Raw genomic sequence first — 20675 nt, forward strand, 5'->3', positions numbered from 1 at the left:
AAAGCACATACCATGACCAATAGTCTGACTTAGTAGAAATTCTCAGTACCAACACCTTCGTAAGACTGAAAGGCTAGCTCTAGGGCGTTGATAACAATGTGTATGAAATTTGACATTGGTTTTACCTTGTGAATTATGTCTATTTAATGATGGATTGTATATATTCTTGTGAATTGGACTTGTAATTGTAGTTTATATAATACTCTTGTCCTTATAATTTATATAATACTTTTGAGTGAACGCGGTTCGGAACATTGGTCGCGGGGCATTCGGTGGGATTATCTCACTTTCCTCGCGGGGCGATCGGCGGAACGTTGATCGCGGGGCGTTCGACAACGCGAACGCTAGTCGCGGGGCGATCGGCGGAACGTTGATCGTGGGGCATTCGGCAACATGAACGTTGGATGGAATACGCGGAAACAAACAGTGTTCAGGTCGAAATTGAATTGTAAATTTGATATTTTTTTGTGAAAAAATATACTATAGGGGCGGTTCTAGGCTGAACCGCCCCTACAAATAGGTATTATAGGGACGTCTGGTACTACAGCTGCCCCTATAAATCGATTTGTAGGAGCGGCTATAGTACTGATAACACCAGCCGTCTCTACGAATCGATTTGTAGGGGCAGTCTGAGAACCGCCCCTATAAATACATGATTTATAGAAACGGTTTGGTAGGGGCAGCTGGCCAAACCGCCCCTATAAATAGTTTTGAGCCGTCTCTACAAATGATATCTGTACTAGTGTTCTGGGTGCTTGGAGATGGCGCGTCAACCTTGTTTTGGCACGACAAATGGATCAGTGGAAGAAGCATCAAGGAATTGGCACCGGCCCTGTTCGCCGCAGTGCGGAACGCTGGCCACCATAGGTACGTCGCTCGGGCACTTCACCATAGGGCGTGGGTTCGAGACATTGCCAGGGCTCTGACGGTGGAGCCGCTTCTGGATTACGTTCACGTTTGGGAGCTCTGCTGGCGTTGGTCAAATGTCGGGTGCTACTCTTCGGCATCAGTTTACACAGCCATGTTCATTGACTCGTCGAGACCATTGGGTGCTAAACAACTATGGAAGACCAGCGCACCTTCGAAAGTTAAAAACTTCTTCCGGCTTGCTTTGCACGGAAGATCGATGTTTGGACTGCTGAGAGAGGAGGCGGAGGCACGGCTTGCAGGACACTGACGTATGTGTGCTTTGCGACCAAAGCCTTGAAACTCTAGATCACCTTCTCCTCGGGTGCGTCTTCAGCAGGGAGCTGTGGTCAGCCGTGCTCAGGAAGCTGCATTTGGACCACGCCATTTCAGTAAGCTATGATAACATCTTCGTCTGGTGGCTGCGGGAGAGGAAATCGGTGCCTAAGATAGCTTGATCGGGTTTCGACTCCCTGTTCTTCTTGATCAGCTGGTCCATATGGAAGGAGAGCAATGCTAGGACGTTCGGAGGCCCATCGACTCAGCCGGCGAATTTGTTGCCTCGAATCGTGGAGGAGGCGCAAGAGTGGTCTCTAGCAGGGTACAGGAAGCTGAGCACGCTGCTTCTGCTGCTGTAGTTGGAGGGAGCCTTTTCGCTTTTGTGGCAAATTTGGTTTGTAATATTGCCTAGTGTTTTATTGGTCCTTGGCAACTGATGGTAATTTTCATTACCATCGGAAGCCTGCTCCTGTAATCCAAAATTCTACTTCCTCTTAATGAAAAACATGCAAACGCACGGTCGCAAAAAAAAGTTATGGGATAGTCACAAAAAACAAAAAGTTGTGGGCTAAGTAGTCCGAATCTCAGGTGATGGGGTACTGTACTACAACATTGCGGAGTCAACATCCACCAAAAGTTACTTTTTTTACAATTCAACTTACTCATCACAAACTTTAGGCAAAAATGCAACGACTGTGATTCTAAGATAATCATCCTGCAAAAGGAAGGCTATTAAATTCTCTTTATTCATTTTGAGATGAACACCAAGTGGGCACCCATTACAAAGCTTCTCAGTAAACGTTGTTGTTTAAGCCACAAGATCATGAGCTCAACGTACTATTAACTCGTTCTTTAAGCTTGTGTATACGCAACGAGACATTGTAATAAGGAAGTAAAGAAAAAAAAAGACATGATCAATCATCCCAAACGGAACTAGAAGTGGAAATGCTTTTTTGAAGAATCTGGAGGGGGCGAAGCCCTTATAGGGAATTTATTGAACGACTGCTCAGTTCTTCAGTTTCGGGTCACAGGCCAGTAGGGAGGCTGTACTTGGGATCAGCAGGAGGGAGCATGTTCTTCAGGAAAGCGTAGAGCAGAACAAGTGATCTCTTTGGCTGGAAAGTAGGGACCAAATGGCCAGCTGCCCTCACTGACGCAAACGTAAAGCCTCCTTGGTATTGCTGAATATAGCCACCCACCTGCGTCCATTGGCATCCCACATGAAAAAAAATCCAAAATCACATCTCAATCGAAACTATTTCTTTTCTATTCTAAACCTTCTTTAATTACCTCACTATCAGGGGTGTACCAAGGGTACCACTTTGTTGTGATGGTTAGATTGAGATCATTGACAGAATACCGCGTTGCCAAAAGTGAGCATACGGAGTCAAAATCACCACTGCAGAACATTTCAGGGGGAAAATGGTTATGCCCCACTTGTATGCTTCATTCTTTTTGGCGAAATTTGAACTATCATGTGTTCTTTTCATTGTCTATGACAGAAGGCATAAATTCAACAGTACCTGTATATCCATACTTTTAGCCCATTATTGACCAGCCTTTTGATGATTGGCACCATGGACTCGGGGGCATCGTTCCAGTCCAAATCTTCACTGAACCAAACGAAAGAGAGTACACTAGGCATCAGACGGGGCTGAGAATGCAAATAAAGGCTCCCCTCTTATATATATTATATAAAATAAATAATGCAAATAAAGGCGCAGCATCCAAGCGCATTGGGGTCGTCGGACGTCTGCACATACCTGCAGCCTGTCCAATTGGTGTCGACCCGAGCGTGCAGAGCTTGCTTAACCGCGTGGTTGTTAAGGTACGGCTCGATGTAGTGGTAGCTGCACGGGTCGTAGCCAGGCAACGACTGACACACCATGCAGAAATTGCAATCGTCACTTCGTCAGCACGTGTGCGTGAACAATGGAGACCCTTTTTTTTTTTGCCTTTGTAGTGCAGAGATCACACGAGAATGAAGAGGTGTCCGATCAATGTTACGTACATGGCTGCTGGCGAAATTGGTGCCGTTGTCAGACTGCAGGCACACCGGCGCGTAGATGTCGTAGTCATCTATGTTCCCTCTCCGCACCGCGAGCGCCGCATCGACGCACGGCCAGTCGTCGGAGTCGGTGAAGGTGCAGTTGCCGAGGATCGCCGCCCACTCCTCGTCGGACGCCACGCCGTGGCTCCACAGGAACTCGAGTTCCCCCTTGTCGTTCATGTAGTCGTCAAGCAACGGGTTTCCAAACTATAGTTAAGCCACATAAGATATCGCCAGCTTTCAGATCGACGGAGACACATGCAGTAGTGAACGTGAATGGCAAGCAGACGACGAACGCACGCGAGCAGTTAACTAGCTAGCTAGGCATGCACTCACGAAGATGCCTTGGAGGCTGATGCGAGGCAGCAGGCCCGGGAAGCGGTTCATGTGCATGATGACGGTGGCGAGCTCGGGGACGTAGTGGCCGCCGTAGCTCTCGCCGGTGATGTAGAAGTCGCGGCCCTTGTACTCGGGGAACCTCTCCAGCCACTTGACCAGGAACACGTACGTGTCCTCGGCGGTCCTCTGGTCGCCTGTGTCGTAGTCACTGGCGTTCCTCGAGAAGGAGAACCCGACGCCCGCTGGCGACTCCAGGAAGATCACGTTTGCCACTGCAAGCACTCTAATCAGTCACACTGCCAAATTCTACCGTGATCTATGCTACGTACGTGCGGCGGCGCCGGCACACAGCCAACAAGCTCGCTAGCTTCACGTACGGTTGTTCCAGGAGTGCTTGTTCCTTCTCAGCGTCTTGCCGTCGGGGTTGACACGGAAGGGGCCCAGCTCCTTCATGGCCCCGAATCCCAGAGACGAGCATCCTGGCCCTGCACATACACGTCGATCGACACGTCCATGAAACGGCCGGTAAAACAAGTCATCGTCCTGGACGACGACGACAACTATGCTGCTGACCCGGCTGTGTTTAATTAATTACCTCCGTTGAGCCATAGGATCAGCGGCTTAGATGCGGCGTCGTAGGGGGACTCGACGAAGTAGTAGAACAGCTCGCGGCCGTGCTCCTCGTCAACCGTCACGTACCCGGAGTACTGCCGGAAGTTGACCCGTGGCGGCTGGCCCGGCAGCCCCAGGACCCTGTCGGCTTCCTTGCTGCCGCTTGCCGGGCCCTTGCAGCGGTCGGGCAGGTGGTCGAAGGCGTTGGGGTCGGCCCATGGGTCGGTTTCTTCGGCCTCGTTCACCCTGCTGGCCCTCTTCGTCAGCCTTTTCAAGGCCCTGGATGACATAAACTTTCTGAGCTGAGCCTCCTGCGACACATCGGTGACGCCAGCGAGTGATGTGCCCAGCAGAATGGTGAGCGAGAGGAGGAAGAAGGTGGTCGTCCTCCTCATCTTTGCGGAATGAGAAATGCCGTGAGGTGTTGTGTTGGTGTTGGTGGTCTTGATGTGGTTTTTATAGGTGTATCCAGAATTTATTAGATGGGAAAAGAAGAACCAAGCTGAGATTACTGACGCATACGTACAAACGACTCGGATTCTCCAAAGGTACCAGGTCCGGATTCTCCAAGGTTGATTCGAATTTACCCGTCGCCATCAAGTAACTAGGCGTAAATTGCGATCTTACTTGTTTCCCTGTTACAGTCAGGCTAGCCGTCTCATGAAAATTTAAGATTTGCAAGGGCCAAGGCAAAATCTCTCAGAATCCACGTCCAAGCTACATCATGGCTCCGTTCGGCTTACCCCATATTTCAGCTTGTTTTTTCAGCCGGAACAGTATTTTTTCTCACAACAATTCAGCTAGAACAGTGTTTTTCAGCCAGTTTCAGCCAAGATTCAGCGAGCCGAATGGGGCCATGTCATCATCCATGGGATTTCGCATTTTTGCGTCAGTGCTTTTGAAAATTCTGGGCGCTAGCAAAAAAAAAAAACCTTCGTCAAGCTTCGTTCGGTCCTTTCCGTTCGCCCTAGATTACATAAAGTCATCAAGCTATTTGTAACTTTGGCCTGATAATACTTTAGGAATGCCAAAAATGATATCAGTACATATATTTTACGTCAGAGATTTTTTTTAATAATTCAATTTTGTCGTGTTAAATTTCTATAGCCGAATGTAAATAAAAAATATCTTCAAGTTTTTTTAACATAAATTTAAATAGAGGAGCGTAAGGTAATATAGCTCCGCATTAGTTTTAACAGAACCATTAACGACCTAAGTTTATTATTAGCATTTTACAACTAATGTATATGTTCTATCAATGATCTTGGTCGTTGACATGGTCTATACCAAAATTATAAAATTTAACTAAAGAGGGCTTTACAAGATTTAAAACTTCATAATCAGAATTTTTTAATTGAGATTTATTTAATGGCTAAAAACTCAATACAAGATTACAAAACCATCTATTTATTTATAAATGAGTGTGTTCTGCAATGGTACAGAGGTATTGTGCAAGCTAAAGGAGTGGCCACCTCTGTAAATGGCCCATTAACAGAGATCATTTGACAAACGATTGACATGTTTGCCTCTGGAATTTGATTTCGTAGTAGTGCTAATTAGTGTCTCAAGAAAAGTAAATGTGCTGTGTCATGTAGAATGACGAGCATTGTTAGAGGTGATGAGGCCTGAAAACGTGGAGTGCCATGTAGGATGAGCTAAAAAAAAAGTCTGAGAACTAAAACGATCACTTCATAGTTTATGGAGAAGACCGAGCTTAAAAATAAAGTTTAAGAAGTGCAACGACCACTTCAATAATTTGGGAATGCGATTGAGCCTAAAAGCAAATTTTAAGACCGACAGACCATTTTAGTATATACAAAATTGAGCATCGGGTTATAGTTGAGGAACGAAAATGAAAATTGCACCTTTTTTACACGGAAAGTCAGTAGGGAAAGTAGAGCTAACACAGAAATAGCTGGTTCCTTTATAGGTGCTATCAAACTGGAGGCGGTTTCTGATCTTGTACTTGCTGCTTGGTACGTCCATCTTCTTCGAAAGTTCTCCAACGCTAGTGGAGTTTCTAAATTTATTCAATAATTGGGATTTTTTTGGTAGAGGACACTATCTAAATTTCGGAATTTCTTAAAACATAGTGCAAATTTGGAACGCTTTAACCTTCTAGAGCGAGCCAAACCACCTTCGTATGATTCTTTCAGCGTATGCCACATAGCAAGAACCCAATAATACCCTTTGTGGCCAAGAATTATGCTATCACGATCCAACTACTACTACATCCGTTCCGAAATATAAGATATTGAAATATTCAAAAAGTATCCCAGATTATATGTTATTCTAGGTGAATTAAGTTCCCAAAGCACTAATCATATGAACACTTATCGTTAGTGTCTACCACTAGGCTCAAAATATGAGAAGCACAAGATCTCTTTATTGCTAATAAGCAGGGAAGGCTAAATGGGTCATTTGTTTTACCCTAGAATTTGTCCTACAATTTCTATGGTACCTAATATTTCAGGACAAAGTACATACTTTCAGTTTTGGTCTAATTTTTTAATGACTTTTTACTTGCCATTTAAAAATGATGTAAATAGGTTTATGATGGAAAAATTATGAGCATTGTTATAGTCTTGTTACTTGATTTGTAGTAAGTTCTCAGAATTTATAGAATTTTTATTAAAAACTTTGGATCATATCAATAATCAAAACAACACCATTGTTGATTGACAAAAGCTTGTGATATGGAGTATAATTTGTCACACATGTATGCTGATTTTTTTGGAACATGCTAATTGTAAATGTAATATGTAACTTTAATGGGAGAAGGACCGGTTCACTTTCATATTTGGCATGTTATACTTTTTACAAGGTTTTAATTTGAGTGAAATGCAATGTGTGTCTCTAAACTTTTCTGTGTTCCCACATTGGGGTTCATATATAAACTCTTAAATTGATCGTCTGGGTCCTTTTACTTTTCAACTTGTGTTCATCACAATATAAATTCAGATCCATGATAGGACCTAGATTGAACTTAGAATGAACCATTTAAAGTTAAAGAACTGAGAGTCTGTGGATCCAGATTAGAATGCGCGGAAAGTTTTAAAACCCACGATGCATTTTATTCTATTAACTTTGTCTTTTTTTCGATAACTGAGAGCAATCCTTTTGAACAAAGCCATGTGTATGTGTGCCTAATCATTGGGATAAAATCTTACTAGTGCTATGTTTTGTCATGTCCTTTTCCCTAGTGCCTAGTAATCAGATCCCGCCTTTTGTCCTTTAATTAATGCAATGATGTGAAAAGTTATTCGCCTCCAGGCAACGTTTTCATGTGTACGGCGAGTCGTTAACCATTAGGAATGTTTTTCATGCGAACGTGAAAAATTATTATAGTGCTTCTCAGACACATGTACTATACGTCATGAACTTGCTGAGCTGACCCTCCTGCGACGCACCAACGACGTCGAGGGATGTGCCCAACAGGATTGCGAGGGAGAGGAGGATGAAGGTGGTGTCACTGAAAAATGGTTTATAGCAACGGGATAATTTTTTTTTGTAGGAGCGGCTCGTGATGGAGCCACCCCTACAGTGGCGTGCTAGGGAGCTCAGAGATCAGCCACCCCTACAAATGAAATAGCAGGGATGGCTGGTGATATGAGCCGTCTCTATAAATGGGTCTGATTTGTAGGGGCGGCTCACTCACCAGCCACCCTAGGTGTTTCTATTTGTAGGGGCGGCTGATAATACGAGCTGCCCCTACAAATGCATAGCCGCTCCTGGTAAGGCCCGTGTGGCTCCTCGAAGCCCAGCAATGGCCCAAACAGAGAAACCCTAATGGCCAAGCGATGTCAGCCATTGATCTAAGATGGATGGCTGAGATTTGACCGACTGAAAACGAACTCATATAAAATCCAGCCAAACCCTAATGCCCCCACTCTCTTCACTCCCTCTCCTCTCCTCCTTACACCTAGCAGCCACCGGCATCCAGGGAGAGAGAGAGAAATGAAACGCACGGCCATGGCGGCTCCCACGGCGCAACGGCGACCCGAGCGTGCGTGCAACGGACGCGGCCGACGCCGGACCTTAGGTGCAAGGCGCCGGCGGAGGTGGCATGGAGGAGGAGCGGCGGCGGCGGCGGGCGACGGTGCTGGAGCTACTGCTCGCGGTCGTCCGGCGCTCCGTGGTGGCGTGCAGGGGCTACCGGAGTTAGGTGGCAGGAGGAGGAGGACGATGCGACGGCGGCGCTCGGGGAGATGTAGATCGGCGGCGCTCGCGGGGCGGCCGCACGGCTCACTCAGATCTGGCGCAACCCTAAGCCGTCGATGGTGAGAGGTACACCTTCGACCTCTCCTCTTACTAGCCTCTGGCATCGCGGTGACCCTCTCTCTCTCTGGCTAGAACTAGCAGATCATTCATCCGCGCGGGGAGATCCGAGGAGGTTCCGTCGAGATCTGAGGAGCAATAAAAACCTTGCTAATGATTGCCTACTCATTTCACCTTGCTAATGATTTTTAGTATTATAGATTCTGATGCCAGTGTCCTGTTTTCCTTTCTTTGCAACAGAATATGCCATATTTGGAGATGATAAAATCCACCAACTAGAAAGTGAGTTCTTATTTTTTAATGTACTTGAGATAATCATTTGTGTATGAGATATATGTGATGAGCCTACTGTGTATGTGTTGCTAGTGCTTAGTAGCTTCTGTATTGATCTAGTAATACTTCTCTTGATCAATGTGACATGCTACATCTGTGTGATGAGTCTACTGTATATGTGCTGGTGCTTCCATGTCAGGTCTATTACTTAAATATTGTTGGGGTACCCACCAGTGTGATGAATAAAAGAAAATGAAGTTCACATGTGGATAACTAAAATAGATATCGTCTAGTATTGGTCAAATGGAACTTCAACGACAGGATTTGTACTTCCCAGTCCTTTCATTTTGTCATTTTGTTTTGCTATTCAACTTATTCACATGCAGCAGGGTGACTGGATCATCTGCATATGAGAGACTCCATGGTAGAAGTAGAGTTGCATTGGAAAACAGGAACTATCAGAATCAAGCCACATGTTGAGGTACTGGTGCTGGTCTCATTTCAAGACTGAATGGTTGTGTAGCATGTTGGTTGTTCATCTTTTGAAGTGTTTGCCTGTGCATACACTTAGGTTGGTACTAACCTTTGGCTAGTTCTTAGTGGTGTGGATGTTGAGAGCTTTAGCTAGTACTAAATGGGTGCTAAATGTTTTGGACATCTTATATGTATTTACGTTGATGCAAACAAGACATCTTTGTATGTAATGGATTTATGTAACTAATCTATCTGTCTATACATCCATGAGTAGTATATATGTTCTGGTCAGATTTGAATTATATATATATATATATATATATATATATATATATATATATATATATATATATATATATATATATATATATATATATATGTGTGTGTGTGTGTGTGTGTGTGTGTGTGTGTGTGTGTGTGTGTGTGTGTGTCTGGTCGAATTTGAATTGTAAATTTGAATTTTTTTTGCGAAAAAATATACTGTAGGGTGGTTGGTACTATAACCGTCCCTACAAATCGATTTGTAGGGACAGCTGGTAACGATTTATAGGGGCGACTGGTGTTACCAGCCGCCTCTACAAATCAATTTGTAGAGGCGGCTGATAACACCAGCCGCCTCTACAAATCGATTTGTAGGGGCGGTCTGAGAACCGCCCCTACAAATAAATGATTTGTACAGACGGTTTGGTAGGGGCGGCTGCCCAAACCGCCCCTACAAACCATCTAAAACCATCGCTACAAATCTATTTTGGCGTAGTGTGTTGCTCCTCATCCTTGCAGGTGCATAGAGATGCCGGCCAGCTGCGAGGGTGTACTCGAGGGGAAGTTAGTTAGTAGTCGCGTTGTTTTGTTTATGTAGGTCCAAGGTAAATTTGAGTTTACCACTGCGTTACACTCACAATGGACAATGTGAACTTTGAGGATGCCATGATGTGGATTCTTTCTCTTGAATCAACAAGAAGTGACATCTTCTATCAATTGGGTTTCGGCTTACTATATTTTTACTGCGTTTTGGACTTTTGGGGCGCCACTACTCCTGGATCAAAAACATATGGCCAAATTTCAGAGAAATTGAGCAAAATGTTTTAGGTCTACACCGGCTTTTACGGTTGCATGCCGCTACATTTATTATCGCTATATGTGCATCTCACGATGCCTATATATTTCAAAGAAAGATATTATGTTGGTTGTTGCCTCTACTGTTCCTGGGAAGTAAGGTACAACGAAATTATATCTACAAAAACACCAAATTAACGAAAATTTTATACTTTGGGACATACTTGTCATGCTTTGGTAGTATCTATGTTCTTAACTTTTTTCCATTGTGAATCCAAACTGGAAAGTAACCAGACTGTATTCTTCACTTTTTTCATTGGGGCCATGGTGGTCGATGGCCCGTTCTACATTTGTGCAACTTCATAGTAAAGTAACAATGTTTATGTCATTGTATTGATTAATCTTCAAATTTTCCACCATTATTTTTGTGTTTGTTAGACTATATTTAGGCATTGATCTAGTATTGAGGAGACAGTCTCTCGGCTCCACAATTAGCCAGGCATGCAGGTTCTCATGCACGGCTCATAGTTGTGCCCAGGTCTCTCGGCTCTCTACCATTGGCAAGGATTAGTTCCAATCTCCGTATTACCTTCCTATGTTGTAATACATATTTGCCTAACTGGCCAAAGGAATGAATATCGCGTGAATTATATCTCGCTTTCATGGTATCTACGAGCGGTTCGCTCATGTGACCATCGCTTCCGCACCTCTAACAATCGCCGCCAGCCTCATGCTGTGCGTGCGTTCCTACTGCCACCGGCCTCACTCCGTGCATGCGTCCCTACCGCCGCCGCCTCTCTCTTCTGGCATGCTCTCTCTTCCTCTCGCCATGGCCTCCGCTTCCCAAGGGACTGTCTCATGCTGCGGCCCTAGAAAAACCACCGCCATTGCGGCAGCGCATGCCGACCTCGCCAGTCTCCAGGCTGTGTCCATCATCAAGGCGGCCGAGGATGCCATCCAACGCCTAGAGGATCCCCACGCCGCTCGAGCACAGCTCGACGCCGACTTGCAATCCACCCACGCCATGACTGCCTAGGCATATGCGGCGGCCCCGGTGCACGCTGCCACCACTACGCTCCACGCCCAGGCGGTGGCTGTCCAACATCAAGGCCATGATCCCCATCGTCCTCGATCTTGCCTCAACAAACTACACCAAGTGGAAGGCCCTGTTCCTCAACACTCTTAGTAAATATGAGTTGACTGACCATGTCTTGATTCAGATCAATGAGGACGCCGCCACGGATCCATATTGGGCATGTATGGATCGCACGGTGAAATCCTAGATTTTTAGCACCTTCACATCGGATCTGATGGACGTCGTCCATACTGGCATGCCATCTGCCCACGAGATATGGCTGAACATTGAGGAGCAATTCATCGACAATAAGGAGACGTGTGTCCTCATGCTTGACAGCTAGTTTTGCACTTTTGTGTAGGGCATTCTCACCATCACCGAGTATTGCCCCAAACTCAAAAGTATGGCGGATGGCCTGGCTGATCTCGGGCACCCGATGGAGGATCGCATCCCCATTCTCTCTGTTCTTCAAGGTTTGAACAAGTGCTTCGAGTACATGGCGGCCCTCATCAAACGCCAGCGCCCGTTCCCATCCTTCGTCGTTGTGTGCTCCGACCTCGAGCTGGAGGAGATCAACATGCTATCCAAGGCACCCCCATTGGCCCTTGTCGCCGCCCCCACGACAGCCACGCCGCCTACTGGTGGGGGCGCCCCTTCGACTCCTGCTGCTACCTCACCTTCTGCGGCATCTCCCTCTGGCGGCACGACCCCTCATGACAAGGGTCGTGGCCGTGGTAAGGGGCGTGGTCGCCGTGGGCCGGTGTGGCCCACCACCTTCAATCCGATGACCGGGACGTTCCAGGTGTGGCCCAGCTACTAATCGAGCATTCCTAGTGCTCGTCCACGTGCCCCTGGTGTCGACGCTCCTACCCCCACCGTTTTCGCTACCCGGTGCCGGTGCTCCCCCTGGTCATGCCCTAACAACACAAGGCACACACAGGGTTGTACCCGCCTTCAGTCTTCTAGGTGCACCCCCTAGCTATGGCATGCCTGGCGCGCCTACCCCTGACCTTGGTGGTTGGACACCTTTCCTGCCTGCTACGTACTGGAATCAACATGTACTTGCTAATTCCTTCAATACCATGACGCTCACTCCCTTGCCGTTCGGTGAATGGTACATGGACTCTGGGGCCCATGCCCACATGATGTCTTCGTCTGGTAACTTGTCTTCCTCTTCTCCACCTTCATTGAATTGTCCACCTAATATTATTGTCGGTTATAGGTCACTGCTACCCGTTATCTCCACTGGCCATACTAGTTTTTCTGCCGAGCGTCCTTTATGTCTTCATAATGTTCTTGTTTCTCCCCACATTATTAAAAACCTTATATTAGTTCGACAATTTACGATTGACAATTCTTGTTCCATCGAATTTGATCCTTTTGGCCTCTCTGTAAAGGATCTGGCAACTAGGAACGAAATCGTCCACTGTAACAGCTCGGGGTGGCTCTACTCCTTCCATGTTCCACCTTGTGCGCTCCTGGCTGCCACCACTCCTAGCATCCTTTGGCATCGGCGTCTTGGTCATTTAGGTGTCGAAGCTTTATTTCATTTAGTTCCATGCAATAAATGTGAGCTAGAACCCTTGTGTCATGCATGTTAGCTTGGTCGCCATGTATGACAACCTTTTGCTACCTCCAATTCACGTGCCATCAAGAACTTTGATTTAATACATTGTGATTTGTGGACATCACCTATGCCTAGCGTTTCTGGTTACAAATATTATCTCATCATTCTTGATGACTGCTCACATTTTGCATGGACTTTTCCCCTTTGGCTAAAATCAGACACCTTTCAGACCATATCATATTTTTTTATTATGTTGCTACCTAGTTTGGGCACCACTATAAAAATCGTCCAGTGTGATAATGGGAGATAGTTTGATAACTTGACCTCACGTCATTTTTTTCTCAACAAGGGTGTTACCTTGCACATGTCATGTCCTCACACCTCACCCCAAAATGGTAGAGCTGAGCGCATTATCCGTACTACTAATAATATCATGCGCTCTCTTATGTTTCAGGCTAGCATTCCTTCACCATATTGGGCGAAGGCGCTTAGCACAGCTTCTAAACTTGCATCCAACCAAAACACTGAATTTCTCCACCCCCTTTTTAGCTTTATTTGGTGTCCCACCCACCTATGACCATCTCCATGTTTTCGGGTGCAAATGCTATCCCAATCTTTCTGCCACAGCCCCCCATAAACTGTCACCCCGCTCTTCCCTTTGTGTTTTCCTTAGCTATCCGCCCAAACACAAAGGTCACCGATGCCTTGATCTAGCAACAAACAACATCATCATCTCTTGTCACATTGTGTTTGACGAGTCCTCCCTTCCTTTCGCTGAACTCGGCTTGGCACCACCTTCATCGCACTTTGAGTTTCTTGATTTTGATGAAATTAATAGGCCTCTTTCAGTTGGCCACCTTTTTATTCAGGTTCACCCGCAGGTCCTCCCCATGTTAGCCCTGTTGCCCCTGCCTCCCCACATGTTGGTGCCAGCGAGGTTGGCATGGTCACAAGTGACACCACGCCTGATGCTACCCTCGACTCGCCCTAGGTTGTTGCTAGCATCGGGCAGCCGTCCCCTGCCGCACCACCAACAGCCTCATCGGCCCCCTCGTCCCTTGTCATTGGGCCGCCATCCCCAACGCAATCAGCTGTGGCCCATGGACCACCGCCTGGCTTCTCCATGCCACCTGCTGGTGTCATCCTTGTCCCTCTCGTGGACAATGCACATTCAATGCACACCTGTGGCAAAGATGGCTTTCGGTAGCCGAAAATAGTGTTTGATCTTCAGGTGCCTCCCTATCGCCAATACCGAAGACATATCGTGGTGCCCTTTTGGACCCCAATTAGCGCAAAGCTATGATTGAGGAGTTCTCTACTCTTGAGGCAAATCGGACTTGGGATCTCATGCCTCCTTCGCCTGCTGTCATTATTGTCTCTAGTTAATGGGTCTATCACCACAAGCTTCACCCAGATGGGCACTCTTGATCGCTACAAAGCACACTGGGTTCTTCGTGGTTTTACATAGCGACCTAGTATTGATTTTGGTGAGACTTTCAGTCCAGTTGTCAAACTAGCTACTATTCGTACCGTGCTATCGCTTGCTGTTTCACAGGACTGGCCCATCCATCAGCTCGATGTGAAGAATGCGTTTCTCCATGGGACCCTATCGGAGACAGTTTATTGTGCACAATTATCTGGATTTGTGGACTCCTCTTGCCCTCATCATGTTTGTCAGCTGAACAAATCTTTATATGGTTTGAAGCAGGCTCCGTGTGCTTGGTACAGTCGGTTTGCAACTTATATTCAGTCTCTAGGCTTCATTGGTGCCAAGTCTGACACTTCTCTCTTTGTCTTCCGTCGTGGCTCTGACACTGTTTATTTATTACTGTATGTGGATGATATTATTCTCATTGCCTCTTCCATAGCACTTCTTCAGAAGGTCATTGCAGCTCTCACAGCTGAATTCTCTATGAAGGACTTGGGACCCTTACATCATTTTCTGGGTATGTCTGTGACACGCAATGTAGATGGTTTACAGTTGTCTCAATGCCCCTACATACTTGAGATCCTTAACCGTGCTGACATGTCTAATTGCAAACCATGCACAACTCCTGTTGACACTAGTGCCAAGTTATTTCCAGATGGTACCCTAGTGGCCAATGTGACTCTTTTTTGTGGCCTAGCTAGTGCTTTGTAGTACCTCACGTTCATCCATCCAGACATTGCATATGTTGTCCAGCAGGTCTGTTTGTTCATGCACAATCCGTGGGAGCCACATTTGGCCTTGATCAAGCCCATTATGTGTTATGTCAAAGGCACTCTCGATCATGGGCTTCAGATTCATCGTTCTCCTCGGCTGATCTTGTGGCTTACTCTGATGCTGACTAGGCCAGCTGTCCTGAGACTCGATGCCCTGCTTTAGGCTATGTTGTTTTTCTAGGTGATAATCTTGTCTCCTGGTCCTCCAAATGTCAGGCCACAGTTTCTTGGTCTAGTGTTGAGGCTGAGTATCAAGCTATCGCCAACGCTGTTGCTGAGACTACATGGTTGCACTAGCTGCTTGGGGAGCTTCATCATCCAGTTCGGCGTGCTATGGCTGTCTATTGTGGAAAACATCAGTGCAATCTACCTCTCATCTAATCCAGTGCAGCATCAGCACATGAAGCATATTGAGATTGATCTACACTTCATCCATGACAAGGTAGCCGGCAGAGCCGTCCGCATTTTGCATGTATCAATGTCCTCTCACTATGCCGACATCTTCACCAAGGGGCTGCCTTCATCCATCTTCACCGAGTTTCACTCCAGTCTAAACATCCGTCCCTGTGGCTAGTTACGACGCTTAGATTGTGTGGGGGGTGTTAGACTATATTTAGGCGTTGATCTAGTATTGTGGAGGTAGTCTCTCGCCTCCACAATTTGCTAGGCATGTAGGATCTCATGCACGAGCTGTGCAGACCTCACAGCTATGCCCAGGTCTCTCGGCTCTCTACCATTGGCTAGGATTAGTTCCAATCTCTGTATTACATTCCTCTTTTGTAATACATATTTGCCTAACTAGCCAATGGAATGAATATCGCCTAAATTATATCTCACTTTTTCAGTGTTGGATGCTCCAGATTTTGTCTTCATTCTTCACCACTAGTTGTGTACATCATGTAACGGTGATTTGGAAAATAACCAAGTGCCTATATATATTGTATATGGCTAGTTGTGGAGAGCATAACTTTAGGGTTAAGCTCTCACTTGAGTGGTTGAGAGTTTTGCTTAGGGTAACAGAGGGGAAGAGAGGAGAAGCTCTTTGTTCTTAAGCTCTTTGTCATCTTAGATTTGTACTAGGCAAGGAGGGGCTTGTAATCGAACATCTTGAGGTAAACTAAGCATCAATCTTGTGCAAGTTTGTTCCCCTTTCTCTAAATTTGATATTTATCCTTTTTGATATTGTTAGAGCTATTATTTTGGGGAGATTTTTTGTATGCTGCCTTGGATGAAAGTTTGGTATGAATGAGGACGACACACCCAAACACATTGGGGATGTGCAAGATGCGGCAGGGGTCCCCTACAACAGCGGTGATGGTAAAAGGATCAATAGAGTCCAGCGCCCAACAGGGACAAGTGGAAATCGCATGGGATGTTTCCCAAATTGGAAAACTCTCCTTCGCAGTAGTAGCTGATTATGGAGGAGGACTATAGGCATCACAGTGAAGTGGCAACTCTACTGATGAGGATAGAGCACCCATAGCCTAAACACGGGTAGAAACATGGTGGTAGTCAAGACTTAGGGGGTGGACGAGAGGTTATTGATGACCAAGGTAAAAAACCAGTCAAGTCTCTCTAGGAGTGGAGGGGACTGCTTATTTGTCCAAGTATATTGCCTGCCATGCAAGAGCAGCTCAATTAAACTTAGCTTGCTGATAGCCTCATTGAAGAGAAACATCTCATTAACATCTGCACCATCTCTATTTCTATCCTCAGGCCTCCTAATTAGGTTGAAGTCCACTACAATTAGCCAATCAACTTCGGGTGGCATTTGAATCTCCTTAAACCACTCAAGAAATGTCTCTTGCCCATAGGAGTACATGGAGCATAAATTGTGGTTAATAGCCAACTATCATCATTTAGCCTTGGTGTGAACTCAATTGAGATTGCAAAGCTATTACTCAAAATTTTCTGTCTAGTGAAAGCACTACTTTTCCAGGCTACTGGATACCCCTGAGGCACCAATAGAAGGGAGGAACTCAAAAGAGTCAAAATACAGTGGACAGATATTTCTTAAGAAGGCAATATCAAAGTGCTCCTTTTTGGTTTCCTGGAGGCAAATGATCTCACTTCTACTTTCCACTATTTTATCTATGATGGAATTTCACTTCTTGTCAGAATTGAGGCCTCTAATGTTCCAATTCAGAACCTTCCAAGACTTGTTGTGTATCATGGAAAACAAGAGTAAGGGAGAGACATGGTGGGGGCAAGAGGCCCCAACCCACAACAACACAAAACACAAGAAAAACCAAAGAGGCAGTCACAAAGTAAGAGTAATCCCAAAGGAACAATGGTAACATTAAACTGCCCTTAGAGAGAGGGAAATACCAAGTGTTAAGATTCAAGATACACAAACTGACCAGATTAATCTGGGAATTGAAACAAAAGCAAATAAAGTAAGCAAAAGACGTTTCCATCCTTAGGCTAGTTGGCCTCATCCTTCTCTTCCTGCTCCTTTATCTTGTCATCATTGGTTTTCTTCGGTTTCTTCCACACAAGTTCCATGTTCTTCTTAGCCATGAGAGTTAGGTCTTCCAGTTGATCTTCCTTCATTTGGCACATGGAGGTCCCAATTTTCTTGAGCACTGCTAGAGAGAGGGTTGGGGGTTTAGAGGTACATCCTAGGCAGTTCTTGATCTTACAGGTATCAGACTTGAAACCATTAGAATTGGCCTTTACCCTATTACTATGTCTAACTATAGAGTCAACTAAAGGAGTGTTTCTCTTTCCCTTTCTGCTTCTTTTGTTGTTTGGGGAACTATCTTCCATGACTTCTTCCAGCAAGGCTTCTTCAATTGCCTTGGCAGACAAGGGCTCACTGCCTACCAGGTTACAGGCTTTAGCTTGTACAGGTTTGTAGGAGAGCGAAAGACTAGCTGACCAGTCATTATCCAAAAGCAAGTGCTAGGCAAAGCTAGACTTCAGGAGTTGTTTGGCCCAACGGTGTTGGGTCGAGGCCATTAGAAGGGCCTAAAAAAAGCCTAGCCATTTTGCTAGGATCTCAATAGTTGCCTTTTCCACTCCACCTTCGTTATCCAGGGGTTTTGGCGCCAGCCACTCTTTCTCCACTGTTTTTGGCAACTTAGGTGGATTGACAAAGAAGGTTCTAACCATGCCAAGCTGAATATTTTGCTAGAAAACCATCCCCTAATTCTCAACCTGTTGGGCCTAAGGCATTCCCTGCTGATTTCCCTCTTCTAAGCTCATCAAGTCTTCTTCAGGGATTTCATGATGAAGAAAATTCTCCCCTGGGCCATTGAAGACTAGTAACTGAACTTCAGCCTATACATTTAGGTTGTCATCAACTTCCTCCACTGCTATCACTTGTTGTGGGTTAAGGTCCATCATGGGCGGGATCATCTAAACTACCCCCCGTTCCTGCTCCTGGGCAAGGTGTACCAACATTTCTTATGGGTCCTCAACCATGGGAACTTCATTCAGGTCCTAATTCAACCCCACCTGAGCAGCAACATTGAGGTTAAGGCCCTACAATGCCACTTGAGGAGCCAAGTTCAAGTTAAGGTGAGGCCCACCATTCTAACCAATAGTTGGCAGCTCCTTTGGCCAAGCTGGCCAATCTCCCTGCTGCTAATCAATCTGATCCTACTGCAAATTCTGAGTAGGTTCAGGGTTGCCATGAATATGCAGTTGCTGATGATCATGTGCCCCAATTGGGGCTAGGACATGTTGACCTAGCCCAAAGAAGTCAAACAAAGGCGGTCCCTGATCATCAGGTTGAATAGGAACAGGTTCTTCTTTAGGTGGCCCCATACTCAAATTCTCATGCTGGAGAATTTCACATTGCACTGTCCATGATTCTCCTTCATATCCCACAATATCAGAAAACACTACAAAATGAGGAATGGACTCCAAGTCGACTACTCTTGCCCTGACAATCAATCTAGCCAAATGATCTGGGCTATTGTCCCAACTAAGAGCCTTGGCATATGGACCAAAGATAGTATCAATGTACTCTTGTTCCCAGTAATCTTTTGGCAACCCCATGAGCATCAACCAGCATTCTTGGTTGAAGAACACCCTCCTCCAGTTTCTTCCCTGGTTGTGACAAACAAAATTAATGTGAATATCACCATACTGGTGTGGGATCTCAATCACAAATCTATCCCTATCAAGCTCATGTTCAAAGTGGACAAAAGCTTGCCCCAAATGATAGGGTTGCACCTCCTTAACTTGGGTTCCCCTAAAGTCCACCAAGAACTATCTGATAATCTCTTTGACAGTGGGGAAGTGGAGAATATTACCAGGTAAAGGCAAGATTGTTGCGATTGCTAGGTCATTGTTCCGCTACCTTGGCCTTCTTCTAGCAACATCACAAACCATCATTGGCCTGTTCAGGATTTCCTCAATGTGCATTCCATCTAGCTTGAAGGGACCCGACTATACCCTCTAAAACGCCATGTCAGGCGCTAGCGGGACAATATTTGCTGTGATTGAAGCTTGATTATGCGGCAATAGTGTTTGATTAGCATTGTTGAAGGAGGGTTTTCTTATTTGTGGAGTGCTTGCATTGTTGGGGAGCGGTGGTAGGGGGATATCAAACGAAGATGAAGGGGCATTGGAGCACCCTTCGCCCAAACGTACCTCAGTAACTGGCGGTTGGGGCCCCTTCAACTTGGGTCCACTAGTCATAGGCACAAAGGTGGTTGGCCAATGCACAGTAAATGGCTCCGGCAGTTGCGCTGTCTGCGAGGTGGTCGCCCATGTTCTGGCCCAGTCCGAGAAGGAAGAGAAGATGGGTGCGCTTGACTTCTTTGGCCCAAGATTCAATTTCGTGTCCAAGGCAGTGAACTCGAGCCTCTCCAAAATCCCTTTATCATTAATAGCAGTAGTAAACTTCCTTGCTTTACTACCACTGTTACTGGCGTCTGGTCAGTTGAGCGCTGTATGTCCCCCCACTAGCAAACATAACATCTAATAGGAGATTTTCACACTTCTCTAGCATGGCTAGCAGTCAGACAGTGAGGGAAAATCCTAAGCTTAAGTGGACCTGACAGATTTCCTGCAGCACTCATACTTGGCCCAAAGTAGAGGGATGTGAGCAGGCTTGAAGTCACAAGATCGTGGTGGGCCACCCCACCAAAGATGGGCCTCTGAGGAGCCCATTCGAGATCAGCTGATCCCTGGCCCAGGGAGAGTTCGTCCAAACCCTTTTGGGCTCCAACCAGTCCCAACCGCACGTCTCCAGAAGCAATCTTGGCATTTCCTAAAAAATGGCAGTCCAACCTCCCTTGTGACCCATTGTGACTTGCTAAAAAAACTCCCTTGTGATGTAGCAGCCCATAAGGCCAACAAACAGAAAATTCCATAGGAATATAATAGGTATACTTGGGAAAGAAGCAAAGAAAATAGAGGAAAGGATCTGCATGGAGATCAGATTTGTTCTGCGTGAGAAAAGGCACTGCTCTACTCATGGAGAGCAGGAGAAAGCTAGAGAAATCATGCAGAACAGAGGAAAGGAGCACAGATCAGATCGAAGAGAAAGCACAAACCTCAACAACCACGGTTAGCACACAAATCTTATCAATCCAATCTGCTTATAATTG

The 20675-nt window shown here is 45.9% G+C and overlaps 2 protein-coding genes across 2 annotated transcripts; one reads left to right on the top strand and one right to left on the bottom strand.

The window, feature by feature from the left end:
- Window positions 1–1960: 1960 nt before the first annotated feature.
- LOC136546376 (serine carboxypeptidase 1-like) lies at window positions 1961–4581 on the bottom strand. The gene is made up of 8 exons (XM_066538355.1): window positions 4170–4581; window positions 3952–4059; window positions 3572–3846; window positions 3197–3442; window positions 2949–3061; window positions 2709–2798; window positions 2476–2584; window positions 1961–2384 (listed from the first exon to the last, which is right to left on the bottom strand). The coding sequence occupies exons 1-8, from the start codon at window positions 4579–4581 to the stop codon at window positions 2211–2213; spliced, it is 1527 nt and encodes a 508-aa protein (XP_066394452.1). The 3' UTR covers window positions 1961–2210.
- A 6726-nt stretch (window positions 4582–11307) lies between these two features.
- On the top strand, window positions 11308–12162 carry LOC136544179 (uncharacterized). The gene is made up of 2 exons (XM_066536425.1): window positions 11308–11520; window positions 11704–12162. Exons 1-2 carry the CDS (start codon window positions 11308–11310, stop codon window positions 12160–12162), a joined length of 672 nt encoding a protein of 223 aa, XP_066392522.1.
- The last annotated feature ends 8513 nt before the right edge of the window (window positions 12163–20675 follow it).

Source organism: Miscanthus floridulus, chromosome 3 (assembly GCF_019320115.1).
Source record: "Miscanthus floridulus cultivar M001 chromosome 3, ASM1932011v1, whole genome shotgun sequence".
Taxonomy (NCBI): domain Eukaryota; kingdom Viridiplantae; phylum Streptophyta; class Magnoliopsida; order Poales; family Poaceae; genus Miscanthus; species Miscanthus floridulus.